The sequence below is a fragment of the Varanus komodoensis genome, unplaced genomic scaffold, assembly GCF_004798865.1.
Source record: "Varanus komodoensis strain SLA01 unplaced genomic scaffold, ASM479886v1 scaffold1, whole genome shotgun sequence".
NCBI lineage: Eukaryota > Metazoa > Chordata > Lepidosauria > Squamata > Varanidae > Varanus > Varanus komodoensis.
This window is the reverse complement of record NW_025335268.1, coordinates 24,667,649-24,685,137: the sequence shown is the minus strand read 5'-3', so window position 1 is coordinate 24,685,137 and position 17,489 is coordinate 24,667,649. Positions and strand designations below refer to the sequence as shown.

Sequence of the window (17,489 nt, the reverse complement as noted above, 5' to 3'; positions counted from 1 at the left end):
GACTAATTGAGAGTGCTATATAATTTCATTTTAGGGGCCTTGATGCTCTCAGCAAGAAAGCAAAGTCTTCCACAGTTGATTTGCCCATTGAATCAGTCAGCCTTAGCCTCCAGGACTTGATTGGTTACTTTCATCCACCTGGTGAACATTTAGAGCACGAAGACAAGCAGAACCGACTAAGAGCCCTAAAGAATCGACAGAATCTCTTCCAGGAAGAGGTAGCAATCTTGGTTTTTCCTTTGATACTTTACTTTTAGTGACAGGTAACATTTCCTTCAGAATAACAGCATGATTTATGTAAATTACTTTTAGCCCAGGTTTTTTTTTGTTTTTTGTTTTTTTGGTTCAGATGGAAGCAAAATAGGATGGAAAAAGGAATACTGTCACCTTGAGTTTTGTGATTTTTGCAGTCCTTCCTATTATGCTTTTCTTTATAAGCAGACATCATTGTATTTTACTTTCAGGACTATATCCAGTCACAAATATTATTGGCTAATGATCTTCTTTACAGGTGGAAGCAGGAAAGAACTTAACTGTAACCGTAGGATAATATTTTATTTATTTATTTATTTATTTATTTATTTATTTATTAAAACATTTTTATGCCGCCCCATTCGCCGAAGCCTCGGGGCGGCTTACAACAATAAATTAATATAAACATTAAAAATCCAAAAAATACAATATAAAATAAGCCGCCCTGGCCAGATAAAATCAGTTAATACTAACAGTTAAAATACCGCTTAAATAAAAAGGTTTTCGCCTGGCGCCGAAAAGCAAATAATGACGGCGCCAGGCGGACCTCTCTGGGGAGCGTGTTCCATAAGTTGGGCGCCACCGCAGAGAAAGCCCTCCTCCGAGTAGCCACCCTCCTAATTTCCTTCCCGGAGGGTTCCCGGAGAAGGGCCTCTCCCGCTGATCTCAAGGGGCGGCTGGGCATATATGGACGTAAGCGCTCCTTCAGGTAACCAGGACCCAAGCCGTTTAGGGCTTTATAGGTCATTACCAACACCTTGAATTGGGCCCGGACTTCAATGGGAAGCCAGTGAAGCTGACGGAGAACTGGAGTCATGTGACCATAATGCCCAGTCCCCGTCAGCAGCCTGGCAGCTCTATTTTGAACCAACTGAAGTATCTGGACCGTCTTCAAGGGTAGCCCCACGTAGAGCGCTAGGGTGTAGGGTGCGCTACAGAAGTCAAGACGGGAAGTCACCAGTGCATGTGTCACTGTTGCCAGGCAGTCGTTCTCCAGGTAGGGGCGCAGCTGATGAATCAGCCGAAGCTGGAGGAAAGCGCTCCTCGCCACTGCTGTTACCTGAGCTTCCAGTGAGAGCTCCGGGTCGAGGAGCACTCCCAAGCTGCGGACCTTGTCCCTAGGAGGGAGTGCAACCCCGTTCAGGGCAAGGGTCACTTCACCCTCTCCGAAGCCCGATCCGCCAACCAACAGGACCTTCGTCTTGTCTGGATTGAGCTTCAGTTTATTGGCCCTCATCCAGCCCATTACCTCGGCCAGGCACCGGTTCAGTACAGCCACTGCCTCACCTGGATTGGTGGAAAACGAGAGGTAGAGCTGGGTATCATCAGCGTACTGATGATTCCGCAGCCCACACCTCCTGATGACCTCTCCCAGCGGTTTCATGTAGATGTTAAACAGCAAAGGGGACAAAATGGACCCCTGCGGTACTCCATGGCATAACTGCCATGGCGCAGAGCCATAGTCCCCCAGCACCACCTTCTGGAACCGGCCGCTGAGATAGGAGCGGAACCACTGCAAAGCAGTGCCTCCGACCCCCAATCCCGCAAGCCTATCCAGAAGGATACCATGGTCGATGGTATCGAAAGCCGCCGAGAGGTCCAGGAGAACCAACAGGGACGCACTCCCCCTGTCCTTCTCCCTGCACAGGTCATCGTACAGGGCGACCAAGGCAGATTCAGTACTGTACCCGGGTCTGAAGCCGGACTGAAATGGGTCCAGATAATCAGTTTCATCCAAGAGTGCTTGGAGTTGTCCCGCCACCACTCGCTCTAACACCTTGCCCAGAAACGGGATGTTGGCCACAGGTCTATAGTTAGTGGCCATCTCTGGATCCAGTGACGCCTTCTTCAGGACCGGTCGGACTACCGCCTCCTTTAAAGGGGCAGGCACCTGACCCTCCCTCAGAGAAGCGTTAACCACTTCCAAGATCCAGATCCCAATCCCGTGCTTGGAATTCTTTATTAACCAAGATGGGCAAGGGTCCAATAGGCAAGTGGTGGGACGTACTTGTCCAAGCACCTTGTCCACATCATCGGGCCACAACAACTGAAATTCATCCAATAATTCTGGACCAGACGGCAGGATTGGCGTTTCCCCAGAAACCTCTGAATCATTAGTGGAATCCAGCTCGTGACGAATCTGAGCGATTTTCTCCCTGAAATGCCTGGCAAAGTCGTCACAGCGGGCCTTTGAGGGTGTAACCAGGTCTTCTTTCCGACCTGGGTTAACCAGGCCATGCACCACTCGAAAAAGCTCCGCTGGACGGCATTGTGAGGAGGCAATGGAAGCGGGAAAAAATCTCTTTTTCGCCGCCCTCACCGCCACAGCATAGGCCCGATAGTGGGCTCTCAAGTGTGTTCGGTTAGATTCATCTCGTGATTTCCTCCACCTACGCTCTAGCCGTCTCCCAACCTGCTTCATCGCCCTCAATTCAGGAGTGTACCAAGGGGAAGAGCGGGCTCTGCCTGGTGGGAGAGGACGCTTAGGAGCGATCGTGTCAATAGCCCTGGTCATCTCCCCATTCCATAGTTCGACCAGAGCCTCGACAGGAGCACCCGACTTGTCAGCCGGAAACTCCCCCAGGGCCTTCAGGAATCCTTCCGGATCCATCCGGCTCCGGGGGTGGACCCACACAATCGGGTCCGCACCCTTACAGAGGGAGAGGTCGCTCTCGAGCACAAACCTCACCAGAAAGTGATCTGACCATGACAGGGGAGTCAAGCATAAATTCCTCACCCTCAGACCACCCTCCTCCTGCCCCGTCGAGAAAACCAGGTCCAGAGTGTGTCCACGTTCATGGGTCGGGCTGGTGACATGTTGAGACAGCCCCATGGCCATCATGGAGGCCATGAAGTCCTGAGCCGCCCCGGAGAGATCAGTCTCGGCATGGAGATTGAAGTCCCCCAGGACCAACATCCTGGGGGTCCTCAACACCAGGTCCGAGACGATCTCCGTCAGCTCAGGTAGGGAGACTGTTGGGCAGAAGGGTGCACGGTACACCAACAGAATCCCCAATCTGTCTCGTTCGCCCAACACCAAGTAGAGGCACTCCAGCCCCGGTCTCGAAGGGACAGGAAGTCCGGTGAGAGCGATGGAAGCTCGGTAAACCAAATCGACCCCCCCTCCCCTCCCCTCTGGGCGTGAGCAGTGCTGAACCAGATACCCGGGCGGGCACACTTGGGAAAGGGCCACATCCCCCCCTTCTCCCGCCCAGGTCTCTGTGATGCAAGCCAGGTCGGCCCCCTCATCCAGAATCAAGTCATGGATGAGGGAAGATTTGTTATTGACCGACCTGGCATTAAGCAGCAGCACTGTCAAGCCCGAGGGGCGGCTGACAAGACTCTCTGGTACCCTCTGGTTGGGGGCAAAACCAGAAGTAGGGACAGGTGTCAGCCATCTGTCCCTCCTTCTTCTACGCGGACATGTTAAGCCCCCTCCGCTGTTACGTCCATTGCCCAAGACCACGCCAATGGCAGCGCCCGCATGCTCCCCAGGAAACACAAGCGGCGGTATGGCCAGGGACGACTCCATAAAACAACTTAAAATTATAAAAACAATTAAAAACTTACACTAACACGCAGCGTAGCAGAAAGGTTAAAAATCGCGCAGACAAACAAAGCCCCCTGGCCAGCCCAGCCCCCCGCTCGGTGCCCAAAGGGCGGCAGACCCGCCCTTTGGCCGACGCCCTTCGGCCGACGCCCTTCCCCCGGGCGCCGCCGGCGCTTTTCAGGGCGCGGGGCTTCCTCCCTCCGACGTTCGCTGCGCCCGGCCACGCCTCTCACACGTGCCGGGCGTGGCGGCAGTCAGGGCAGGTGGTGGAGTCCGGGGTGCGGCGTTTGCTGCCTCTGCCGCTGCCGCGCACGCAGGTGGGGTGTGCGCGGTGCCTCTTCTGCCGGCGCACACCCCACCTGCGTATCCTGGTTCATACTTGAGGAACTACATGCCAGTCACAAATGACAAGTCTAGTCTGAATATCCTGGTTCATACTTGAGGAACTACATGCCAGTCACAAATGACAAGTCTAGTCCACTTCAGAGATAATGCTAAACCACAGTTTAGCATTATGTGAACAAAGAGCAGTAAGGCTCAGGCTTGCACATTGCATAAATTAATCAAGGTTTGTCCTTTGCATATGTAATGATAAACCATAGCTAGTTCAAAACTGCTTGCTTCCTATCTCTTTAATGCAGATACATAAAAACACACTAATGGAGAAAAGATGTGGGTATGCGTTGGTTATGGGGGTAGTATGGAAGTCCAACACTTGGATCTAAACCACATCTCTATGATAGAAATTTTATCCCCAGTAAAAAGTATGAGTTAATGCATAATTTTTTATCAGATGCACCGTTTCCAGAAGGACAATGAATTGTGGTAGTAAGAATTGTATTGAGTATACAAAACACAGAGGGTGCAGAGTGTGTGCACCTGCATAAGAGATGCATGAGTAGGAATGCTTCAGAGATAATTTAACCCCCCAACCTATGACCTCTGGCAAGATAAATTAGGTTTTCATGTCCTTCCTTATTTATTTTTATACCACACAATAGCTGAGGCTCTCTGGGCAGTGAACAAAAATTAAACACACACAAACAAGAAAGAAAGGAGAAAAAATGCAAATTCATAAGGCGATAAAACCATAGCAATTGCAACTGAATCAGCACAGAAGCATAGAAAAGGTACAGGATAAAATGCAATATTAAAACTAAAGTTAAAAAGATAACTGTTAAAATACTGGGAAATTTAAAAAAAATTAATATTTTCTTCCCATGTTCCATGTAGATGTGAAATGGGTGCTCTAAAAACACACCTACACAAAAAGAGCAGTTAAGAACTCTGCTTTAATATGCCATTTCTCAGCTTTGCTGTTTCTGTAGGGAGGGTGTGGTGAACTGCACACTCTGTCTATATATTTTTTTCCTTCATCTTGTCACTGTTGTGCATACTGCCAAGGCTTAGTTCATTTATTGTGCATTAGCTACACACCTGGGAGCTACTTTTCTGACATAGGTAGTTTCTGTTGCTGTTTGAAACAAAATACTTTCAGTGCCTCAGATAAGCACCTTTTCTTGTAGGGTATGATCAACTTGGTGCTTGAATGTATCGATCGCTTACATGTATACAGCAGTGCAGCGCATTTTGCTGATGTGGCTGGGAAGGAGGCAGGAGAGACTTGGAAATCCATTCTAAACTCATTGTATGAATTACTAGGTAAGATATATATTTGAGTAACTGGGATTATTGCCATCCAAACACATGCCCTCTGAAAAATCAAAATGCTGACATTTTGCATAGCTTCTCTTATATCTTATGTTCATGCTACTAGTTCAATTAAAATAGAATGCATATACTCAGATTAATTTCATTTTCAGCCCAAATAAAAATATATGAATAACTTAGTGCTATTTGATAGTTTCTTAAATATATTGGCATAAAGGAAGTTAGAAATGTATTACTCCAGAAGAAAATTTGAAGTTCTCACAGTTACTCTAGTAATACAGAAATATAGTGTATGTATTAGTTACTTGGGAATGCAGGTGGCACAGTGGTTTAAACTGCTGTACTTTTTGAAAGGTCGCCAGTTCGAGTCTGCACAACGGGGGGGGGGGGGTGAGTTGCTGTTGCTTTGTCCCAGCCCCTGTCAACCTTGCAGTTCGAAAACATACACATGCAAATAGATAAAAAGGTACCACATTGGTGGGAAGGTAACAGCGTTCCATGCACTTTGGTGTTTAGTCATGCTGGCCACATGACCACAGAAACTGTCTGCGGACAAACGCTGGCTCCCTTGGCTAGGAAACGGAGATGAGCGCTGTCCCCTAGAGTCCGACATGACTGGACTTAACATCAAGGGGAAACCTTTACCTTTAACTTTATTAGTTACTTTCCGCATAAGTATGTAAGATTTGTGATAAACTGTTTTTCAGTTCCTTGATTAATAATATTTTTTCCTTCTATTTTCAATGGTAGCTAAAGAAATATATTTTCCTTTCCTAATAGATTAGGTCCTCAGGGAATGTTTATGTTCCACAATTAATTGTAGATTTTACCTGACCTTTAATAAAATTGACTACAGCTACAGCTGTCATGCTTCTAAATGATGCATTTATTAAAATTATTTGTTGGTAGTGTATTTTCAGATCTGAAGCTTCAGCTGGATAAGACAGAAATATGGTTTGTCTATGAAATATGGTTAGGATTGGGATTCTCCTCTCCCTTCCTTGCTATACTCTGGCATACTGTCACAGCATTTTGAATGGTGTGACAGTATCTCTCCTCAGGGAGAGGAGAGATTCTGCAAAAGTTTCCTGGGCCGAAAAATAAATTTTAGGGGCAGGCTAGCAGCTTTATATGTTAATACCAAGACCTGGTAGATGACCGGTTAGCTGATACACAGACAGTGCCATTCCCTAAGTGATGGCTACATAAACTAATGCTCTGTTTATACTCACATTGCTAGAGCAGAACAACTTCAAAGGAAGTCCCACAGAGTACATACATAATACAACAAAACAGTTGTTATGTTAATCCAGTATGTGATAGTAATCCAGTAGTAGATCACAGTGGCCCAGACTTCCCTGTCTGTGAACGGCTTACTAGATTTATCAACTGAAGTTGCTAAATGGCACTCCTCACTGCAGACATTACATGAGTCTCTCGTACAAATCAAGGAACACATGTGTTGCTATGTCAGCTTAGGGGCAAAGCTTTGGGTTTGAGACTGTTATTGATAGCCAAATGCCTAAATCTGCAATATTGGAGACCTAGATTCCTCTAGAGATTTGGGTGAATGATTTGATAGATCATAAAGCAAAGAAAAAGTGGTATACAGCAAAAGAAAGAAAGAAGAAAAAAAGAATGTCTGTGCATTTGTCCTACTCAGTTGCTGATTGATGATCTTGTAGCCTGACTCCTAATAACCACAGCTTGGGACAGGCAGACTTGATTTGGCCCATGAGCTTGAAATCTCACATTCGTATGTCATGGCATAAAAATAGGATACTTAATGTTTAGGGTAGGATGCTTGGAAACACAGAATAAAAATCATCCTGCTTTGTAATAACATGACAAAAAGAATCACATGTGAGTATCAGTTCTAGTGTCTACCATGACCATGTTCTGGGTACCTTAAGCCAAAACTTTTGGCATAATAAACAGGATGTGAAGGGACAGGCTTATGTCACTCCAGTCCAACCAGCCATAATGAGTTCGTTGCTGCAGAAACAACTTATCATATAGCTGACAAATGATCAGACTCATGTGGGTTGTCACCCCCCCTCCTTCCCCTTTGGTCTGCTAGCTGGCATCTCAGGGTACTCACATTGCTCTTCCCACTGCAGTTGGCAGCCATTCTAACTCAGCTTGTTTTCCTGGCAGCTTTTCCCATTCTTTTCAGTTTACTCTTCGCAATTCCATTTTTTACAGCCACTGACAGCACTTCCAAAGTGCCCAGGCAGCATTCTGGAGAGGCTGTCAGTGGTTCACTGGCCTGTTTTTAAAAAAGTTTTGAGCCTCAGTGTACGCAAATAATTCCATTTTAAAAAATTTACTTCAATAGTCCGAATTCCACAATTCCACATCTGTGCATTTCTGTTGTTGCAGACACAGGGAGCCTTGCTTGGGTAATGTACTGAGGGTTTCTTGCTGTCAAAAAGTGCCCATTTCTGATACTCTTAAGTGCTTGGGAAGATGGAAAAGTGCAGCCTTTTTACTGGAATGTGAAGGTTTGACAGGTAGCTGTCAGAACTCCTTTTAAAAGACTTTCTTTTTGACAGGACATCCCATGCATTTTTCATAGGGATTTTGGTGAGTTTAGCAAGAGCGACAAGGGTTTTTTTTTTTTGCTGCTCTTCCTGAACATCTTACTTGGCATTGCCCACAATATACAGTGGGGACTGTTGAGTCACATGACAACCCACCATGGGTAGAACAAACCATGGCTTCTCAGAATGACTTGTTGGAACAAAACAAGCCACCCTGAGGAACACAGTGTGGGTTCAGACAACAGAACAACTAAGTATGGGTTGATTCCCTTTTGTCATGTTACATGAACCAGGGCAACAGGTAGCATACTCTCACTCCCCTGCTGGTCCATTAGCCTTTCTGGGTAAACTGAGCCATGGAGGAATTATTTATTCATTTATTAAAATTGTTTAAAAGCCATCTGTTAGCAGCGTGCTCTCTAGGTGTCCATTATAGTATAAAATAGGTACCCATGGCATCCAAACCCAGGATTATAGATTAATGTGACTAGGGAAAAAAACCAGGATTTGTAAACAAACAGCCTTAAAGCTGTTTTATAATCCCTGCTTGTTTGGGTATGCTAAGCCATAATCTCAGATTTAGAAATACAAAAAACTATCCTGTCCTGCTTCGTTTACCTACTCATATGATGGAGCTACATGCACAAATGCAGTGTTTGGTCACAGCCTGGTTTATTAAGCTGTATTTCTGGTTTTAAAGTGTGTGAATGGGGCTAATATGAGGATTTCTAAAATAATAAATCTCTATTCTTTTCCAGCGGCTTTGATTAGGGGGAATCGTAAAAACTGTGCCCAGTTTTCAGGATCTCTTGATTGGCTCATCAGTCGATTGGAGAGACTGGAAGCCTCTTCTGGTATGTTTTTCAGCATTACCAATACGCATGTTACTTCTTAAAAGTGTAGTATGAAAACTTAGTATAGGAGTAATTCAGTTGCAGTTTTGAGGCATGAAACAAGTAGCAAAACACATATAATTAAAAAAAGGATGGCAGTAAAATTAAAATGGAAGAATGACAAAGCATGAGGATGCAACATTAAAATTTTGGTAGAGCAAAATAGCACTGATTGCCTGTCTAAAGGAAAATGCAGAAGGACCCAATCTCACCAGCCTTGCTAGAGTGTTCCACAATTGGGGTACTGCTGCCTCCCAGCAACATAGCTGCTGCAACCAGTGGAACATTTAACAGCCTCCAATCCTTGTGATTTCATTGTATGAGTATTCTTGAAGGTTGTTTTTGCTTTTATTTCTTAAGCTTTAATTGAAAACTATCTCAGATGAAAAATGGCAGTGCCTCTTTGCTGGCAATTTAAAAGAAATGCACAAGGTAATAGATACAATACAACTGGAAAAAGCAATGGGGAGAAAAGAAGAACACATATAAACTCAGGCACCACTTATAACGTGCTAATTGGTTTCATGGATGTATGTGATTTTGGTAGATGCAGTGGAGATTGGTAGCTTCAGTGATGACGGGCTTCTGGATTTTACCCTGAACTTTGAAGGAGCTCTTCAAGGAGATGACCCTATTTTGCAGATAGGTTTCAATATTATGGATAGCTCTTTTGAAATCTAGAGTAAGAGCTAGAATAGATAAGTAGACTGAGTAATGTTGGAGCCACCAGCTTCCACTGAAGTGATATTGTATAGAGCATTACTTTGTGTAGGAAAGTTGGAATATGGCTGAGATTTCCTTATTTTTGGCAGTTGGGTATTGCTGTGCACTATTTGCCTTATGTTTGATTTATGTTACAAACCATGCTGTTCCGAAGCATGCGGAAAGGTCTGGAAAACCCCCCAGAGGCAGAGCCAGGTGCAACTGAGGGTTGGAAGGAATGGAAGCACCAGAGGCAAAGGTAGGAACAGGAACAGGCAGGAATGAGGACTTCGCAGGCAGATCCAGAGGCAGAAACTGCATCAGGAACACAAAGCAGCCATCATAAAGAACTGAGTAGCTTGTTAAATAGCCTCCTGTGGCTTCCAGCTGTTCTTCATGATTGTATTGGTTCTGATCCCTCAGGCATCCCTCAGGCATCTACAGGTCTGATCTTTATCCTGCAAGTACTTGCAAAGTAAAGCAGGTTGCGTATTTTATCAAGCAACTGAGAGGGCTATGTTGCTCTGCAGATTCTCTGCATAGTTTGTATGCAGAGAATTATGCTGGCTTCCTCTGTGAAGTCAGAAAATCACCCTTGGAAAAGGGGAAAATGGGGCATTCCAGTAAGAGGAGAGGTGACTGGAGGGACAGGGTTACAATTGTCCAGCCTCCCTTCCTCCCATCCTGAAGTGCCCTTGGTATAAAAAACAAATATTGAAGGATGGTATCTAGGTTGCTCCTCTTAACTCGTCAGCAGAGCATAGGAATCTTGGAAAAGTCTGAGTCTGGGGGTTTCTGAGCAGTGAGGGTGCAATCTTATGGAGCACAATCAGTTTTTATAAATCAGTATGATCAAAATGACACCTGAACAGCTGAATTTTATTTAAACAAATAAAATTATTTTTGCTAGATGATGTTTTTGGTGATTTCTAAACTAGAGACTATGTGCAACTAGCTAAACTTAGATTCAGCTTGAATTTTGGATAGAAAAAGGGGGGGGGGGTTTAAAACTAGCTATTAAAAAGCTGTTTTTGTCTTACAAATAACATTGCCATCTACTAACCCTAACTCCAACTCTAAGTTTTGAGTTCATATAATCAAACATTTAAAAAGAAACAATATTTTATGAGCTTGCTAGGGTTTTAGTAAAACTGGGCAGATAAATGGTTTAAATAAATAAATAAACACATGTTTTATATCAGTGTTCATATCAGTAGACTTTGAATAAACCTTTCCATACAGATAGGAATTTTGAACGGGTAAGAACAATACAAAAATATGAAAGGGCCTCAATTCTCCTTTGTCTGAACTAAATCAGATTATGTCCTAAGTAAACAAAGTTAGGATTGTCGTCCTATTAAAGTTTCAACATCACCTGAAACTTCTTCACTTTCCCTGAATTATGCCAGTTATGCCAGAAAAAATATTTATAAAGTTTCTGTTTACTCACCTATATTTAACCAGAATATTTTAACAAAAATACTGTTTTAAACTTAATTGCTTAAGTTCATTATTTTATTCTAAAGGGCAATAGCTTATAACTTGCTAGAAACTGGAAAATGGTTCTACCATGAGTTATGAAGCCAAGTACAGTGAAGTGTGCTGTAATTCGGTTTTTAAACTCATCAGAGAACTATGATTTACTTAATTAAAAATGTAATTGGCCTGAGGGCTTTAAGATAAAAATCAAATTAATAGTTTTGGTTTTTTTTAAAGTTTTCATCTCTCAAGTTTAAAGGAAGGAATGTTGGAGACATTTTGAAAAGTACCATGATGATTTGTTTGCCCTTGGGACACTGGGTATAATTTTGGGAAATATGTAGAAAGTAAATGGCTTTTGAATATAATAAGTGATCAAAATGTAAAATACTTAGGCTAGTTTAGCTTTTATCTGTAACTATAATTAGTTTCAGGTAATTAGCTTATCTGTTTGATGAAGAAATAATACATTTACTTTTGTACCCTTGTTAATAAGTATATTTTTATGACTTTCTAGCATCTGGCAACAGGAAGAGTCCTGTTGGTCAATAGATTATTTCTTCACTTATTTCATCTGGCCAGTGAAACTTCAAATAGTACGTTAAAGATCAGTGGTTCAAGGATTACTCTGAAGTAAGGTTTGGTTGATAGACTAGATTAGTTTTTGCAAAGAAAGCATATACAAGAGCTTTTATTTCTGCTTCTTTCTCTTTTTGGTGCACATGAAAATATAATTGCTTTCCTTATGGTTTGGACTAAAGGAAGAAAAGTCAACATACTATCTACCTTTATTGATCTGTGCCATCTTAGATTGAAGCCTTCTTTGCATTGCATCTAGCCACAAGAATTGGCTGTAATTAACTGTGTGCTTTATGTGTTCTATTGCTGAAACAGAGATCTTATAAAGCAATCATGCACAGACCTAGGGGAACTTTGTTTAATACAGCGCTTCAGGAATCTGATTGAAGTCTAATGATACCTAATGGCAGTGACTGCTGCTTTATTTGTCTGATTAATCCTGGTTAATTGAGAGGTCACAGGTGTTTTAGTGCTTTCTACTTTTTGCTATTTCTATTTCATGCAGTTATTCTACTTATGTTGTAGGAGAATTGTTCATGCTCCCCTAGTTGTGATATATAGAAATGTGTTTACTATTCTTCTTGTTTATCTTCTCCTGGAATGTGGCTTTAAAGCAGTAAATTCTAATTTTTCAGAACATTCCTTATTGTGGTAAGAGATATTCATCTGGAATTTTATTTATTGAGTATACAATCCTGTTCTTATTCATAGAGAAATAAATTCTGTAACTCCCATGGCTATGGAATACTGGGAGTTGCAGGACGTCCTTCAATCTGAATTTGCATAGAATGCATGCTGGGCTATTCTATGCATTTTATGGACAAATAGTTATTCATATGCTGCATATGACTTGTGTTTGTTTTAACGCAAGGCAACTTCGAAGTGTGTTTATAAGACTAGCTTGTATTACTAAGAGTTTGCTATAAATGACTTCTGGTTTGTATGCAGTGAGGAAGAACAGGTGAAACTAAACACTAGTCGATACCTCTTGGCCATGCAGGAGGGGATGGGGTGTGGAATGTTTTTCCTGTGTAGGGCTGTTGATCTACATGAAAAACTATTGATGGGCAGAGCCTGTAGGAATGCATAGCTCTTTCTCTCTGCTTCCTCAATGCTTCTGCAAAGTGTAGTAATATGCAGAATGGTGATCTAGAAAGCAAGAATTGGCTCAAGCCTTCAGCATGCGGATGCCCTTTGGATGCCCTTCCTCACACATAAGACTACATGTGACCATTGTCTGTTGAGGAAATTAAAGCTGAATTAAGTATCTTCCTGTGGTACTTACAATTCAGCAATTGGCAGCAAGAATGAACGTGTATATTTAATGCATTATCCCATCTTCTTTTCTCCAAACAATATAATTATGGAAGGGAAAGGATTATTGTGACTACCATTGAATACATGGACCATACTGTGTGATTTTGAAAGACTATGGAGAATAAAAAGTGGTCTTCTTATATTTTCAGGAATTCTTGAGGTTTTACACTGTATATTGGTGGAAAGTCCAGAAGCTTTAAATATTATTAAAGAAGGACATATTAAATCAATCATATGTCTTTTGGACAAACATGGAAGAAACCATAAGGTATGCAAGGCTGAAATGACACTAGACAGGAGATTCATTGTAATGTATAGCAAATTCTATTAGTCATCCACTGTAAAACAATGAATATACTTTAGCATTTTATACTTACTGTTTTTAAATAGCACTATAGGGACTGAAAACCTGTATAAACACCATCATAATTTCTTTTCCAGGTGTTAGATGTTTTGTGTTCTCTGTGTGTATGTCATGGAGTAGCTGTGCGATCCAATCAACATCTCATCTGTGACAATCTTCTACCGGGAAGAGACCTCCTTCTCCAGACACGCCTTGTTAACCATGTGAGCAGGTAAGAAAACAGAATGGAATGTCATTGGGCATGCAGACTCTTGAACAAAGGTTTCATACATAAGCATGACTATTTGTTAAGAGATGATGTGTCTCTTTTTTCCTTTTTGTTTCCTTTTTTACATGAAATGTAGTAACCTCAATAGGTTTTCTAGAGACAATATCAAACAGGCAACTACTGCTTCATAAAATGTTTTATTGCTTGTTACTTCGCTTACTTGATTTTTTTACTTATTATATTTATATTCTGCCTTTTTTCATTTGAGAAATTCAAGGTGGCTTACATAATTCGCTTCCTCTCAATCTTGTCCTAACAACAACAGCCCAGTGAAGTAGGTTGGACTGAAAGTCTGTGAGGGCCCAAAGGCTCCCAGTTAACTCCATGGCTCCAGTCTCCTGAGTTCCAGTCCCACACTCTTAACCACTATACAATTTAAATGTTGTGAACCACTCAGAGAGCTTCAGCTATGGACAGTATAGAAATGTAATGTATTAATAATAATATACCACACTGGCTCTTGAAATTTGCAGAATATGTACTTGATTTTTTTCTAATTTGCCTGAGAAGCTGTGAGTCCAAGAATCAACAGGTGGGTTAAAATACTTTAAACAAACTGTATACATCTTTGATTTTGATTTTTATCTTTTTGGTTTATGTTCAGCATGAGACCCAATATTTTCCTTGGAATCAGTGAGGGCTCTGCTCAGTACAGAAAATGGTATTATGAGCTAGTGGTTGACTATGTGGAACCATTTACAACAGCAGAAGCTACTCATCTTCGTGTGGGTTGGGCTTCAACAGAAGGCTATTCACCTTATCCTGTGGGAGGAGAAGAATGGGGAGGTAATGGTGTTGGCGATGACCTATACTCCTATGGTTTTGATGGACTTCATCTCTGGTCAGGTAAGACAAATAAAATATCATTAGTGAGTTCTTTTAAGGTGCAAACACTGTGTAGATGTATCTTTAAAGGTAAAATATGAATTTAGTATTTCCAGATAGAATTTTAGAGGGGCAAAAATGCTTAATTTAGAGCAGAATTCATGCTTTGTCTACAGAAAGCCCTGGATACAGTCCCTGGCATGTCCAGATAAGATTATAGAAGCTTTCTGTTTGAAACTTGTCTGACATTTATGAGATGGATAGACCAATGGTCTGACTCAGTATAAGGGAGTTTCTTATGACATAGTGCTCATTTGAGCGATTCCTTTTTGTCACTTGTATTGATCCTTTTATATTCTCTGAAAGTAGATTTTCTTACAGATCTTAACTTAGTTCTAATTATCACTATACTTCTGCCATAGGTTGTGTGGCAAGAGCTGTGAATTCTCCTTACCAGCATCTACTAAGAACTGATGATGTAATCAGCTGCTGCCTTGACTTGAGCGCTCCAAGCATTTCATTTCGGATAAATGGGCAGCCAGTCCAGGGGATGTTTGAGAATTTCAACATAGATGGTCTTTTTTTCCCAGTTGTCAGCTTCTCTGCAGGGATAAAGTTTGTACCTGTATCCTATTACTTTCTGCAAATGTTTTGTCCTATATATGAAAAAAGAAATGCTAAGATTTCTGATTTATTTACAGGACTTATTCTAAAAGTCAAACTAGATGTGCCACTGCAGTTCTCTCATGATTGGATTTCTGAACCTTTTTATTCCCTCTTAAAAACCATTATGGGAAGGTGAAGGGCCTTATGGAAGAAGGAAGGATTAGCAAAAACAGGAAGCCTATGTAGGCTGATCAGTACTGATTTAAAGAGCCCATGCTTGTTTCTGTAGCCTTAAGCTCCTATGTGGCTGAGAAGTAGAGATAGATGAGAAAGCCATTTCCTGGAATTTGGGGAATGTGGCAGAGGTCACCAAAGGTCCTTGATAGAATAGATCCCCAAGATCTTATTGGGATCAGAGTCCTCTTTGAGACAATGCTGTGTCTCCATAATCAGGACCATGGCACTGTGGATCTTAGTTACCATGAAACTTGCTGTATTTGCTTTGCTTGGGTAAACAGAGAATAATCATGGTAGCAGGACAGATAGCAGCTTTTAGGGTGATTTATACTGGGTGAAATTAGGTCAAAGAGCTAACCCTTCCAGCATTGTAGTTCTAGTTGTATTCAGCCTACAGTGTACTCTCATGAATCTTTGGCATCTAGTCTACTTTGGCTTGTCAAACTGATAATTCGGAAAACAGTTCTGAAGATATCTGACATTTATATCCATGGTTAGCCACTTTTTAATTTCAATTCAGTGTGATCAATCAATCTTTTAGAATTGAATCTTACTTGCTAATATATTGTTCTATTATTTAATTATCTATCAGATAAACATTAAAGTTTCTTCAACATTTGTCTGTCTGGGAAAAATCACTATAGGTGTAGCTTTTGAGGGCTAAAAGAGACTTTATTCATCATATACACATAGATAACCTGATCTCATTCATACATTAGCTGGCACATTTTTAAAAATGCCTATAAACCCATTCCTGAATACAGTAACTAAGGACTAAGCATTATTGAATAGAGTGAAATTTATTTCTGGCTAATATGTAAAGGAGTTTGCTGTTAGAGTTATCCTTAGATTACTTGGTACATAAAATATAATATGAGTTAAGGAGTAGTGAACGTAAATTTACTACAGGTAACCAAGAATGACTAGAGTGTTATTGGAGGCCAGTAGAAAGGCAAATAGCATGATATAAAACTAAGTTACTCTAAATTAAATGCTGCACAGATGCAGCATATATGAAGTGTAACTTTGAATTAAATGTTTTATCTAAGAGTCACTCTATAGACATAGAATTTTTAAATTGTTGTTTTATAGGGTACGCTTTTTACTTGGAGGCCGTCATGGGGAATTTAAATTCCTTCCACCTCCAGGATATGCTCCTTGTTTTGAAGCTATTCTGCCAAAAGAAAAGTTGAAGGTGGAACACAGCAGAGAATATAAACAAGACCGCAACTGCACAAGAGATCTACTGGGTCCAAATATCTCTTTGTCACAAGCAGCTTTCACTCCAGTACCTGTAGATACCAGTCAGGTAAGTAGAATCTTCACTTCCCTTGGAAAATGTGTTTTGTATAATGTATTAAAATCAGGAATTCCAGAAAACCGTTTTTTTCCAAATTTTGTGCCATGCTTTAGTGCTAAGTGTGTGTCATACTCCATTATGGTATAGATTAATTCTCTCCCATAGGAGCTAGTAGAACGAAATTCATTAAAAAAATCACTGGGGAAGGGGAAAAAGCAAAAACATTAATCCTCTTTCTCCTTTGCTCTAATAGCATGGTCCAGATGAAGCTCTGAGTACAACAACTCATCCTTTGGTTCTTGTCAATACGACAAGCAATTGCTTTGCATCAGTGCACTCATGTACATTATAGGGATTGGGCCCACTCTTCCTATAATACAGCATCCAAAGGATGTTGACTAGATTCTGATTCAGAATTGGAGGAGGGGCTTGAATTCTCAGCTAACTTGTTAAAGTCAGCGGTTCTACAGATAAGCTAGGCAGCTACTGAGAATTTCTTGTGGGTTCTGACTGCATGGGAAAAATATAATGAACAAGCTGGTAAGAGGGTAGACCAATTGAGAAGTGTCAGGCATTTCAGATGATTGGCCCATAAGTAGCAGGATCCACCTTGGAGTCAGCAGTTCTTGGTTTGGAATTACCTTGAGGGATTCAGGCTGGAATCAGTTTTGTATCATTAAGCTACATTTCCCTAATGGCTAGCATTCTAACTTTGTTATTTACTGTGGTAATACTGATCTTTTGCATCACAAAGCCAGCCTAGCTTTCCATCATTAACATAATAAAGACTTTATTTTGAAAGTATTGTTAATGGGCTTGGAAGGAAGTGGAGAAGATCTGCCGCAATATATGTGGCCCTTCAGAGGTCATTCACATTAAGTTCAGTGTGGCTTACTCTCAGTG

The 17,489-nt window shown here is 41.5% G+C and overlaps 1 protein-coding gene across 10 annotated transcripts in view; it reads left to right on the top strand.

Annotated features, from left to right (window-relative positions):
- Nucleotides 1–17,489, top strand: part of RYR2 (ryanodine receptor 2) — a 373,600-nt gene that overhangs the window by 159,551 nt on the left and 196,560 nt on the right. For all 10 annotated transcript variants that reach the window (XM_044419812.1, XM_044419847.1, XM_044419795.1 and 7 more), the window contains 8 exons: nt 35–218; nt 5,329–5,464; nt 8,775–8,870; nt 13,136–13,254; nt 13,428–13,561; nt 14,223–14,464; nt 14,866–15,058; nt 16,379–16,595. In XM_044419812.1, coding sequence (XP_044275747.1) covers nt 35–218; nt 5,329–5,464; nt 8,775–8,870; nt 13,136–13,254; nt 13,428–13,561; nt 14,223–14,464; nt 14,866–15,058; nt 16,379–16,595 — 1,321 coding nt within the window. The remainder of the gene's footprint in view (nt 1–34; nt 219–5,328; nt 5,465–8,774; nt 8,871–13,135; nt 13,255–13,427; nt 13,562–14,222; nt 14,465–14,865; nt 15,059–16,378; nt 16,596–17,489) is intronic.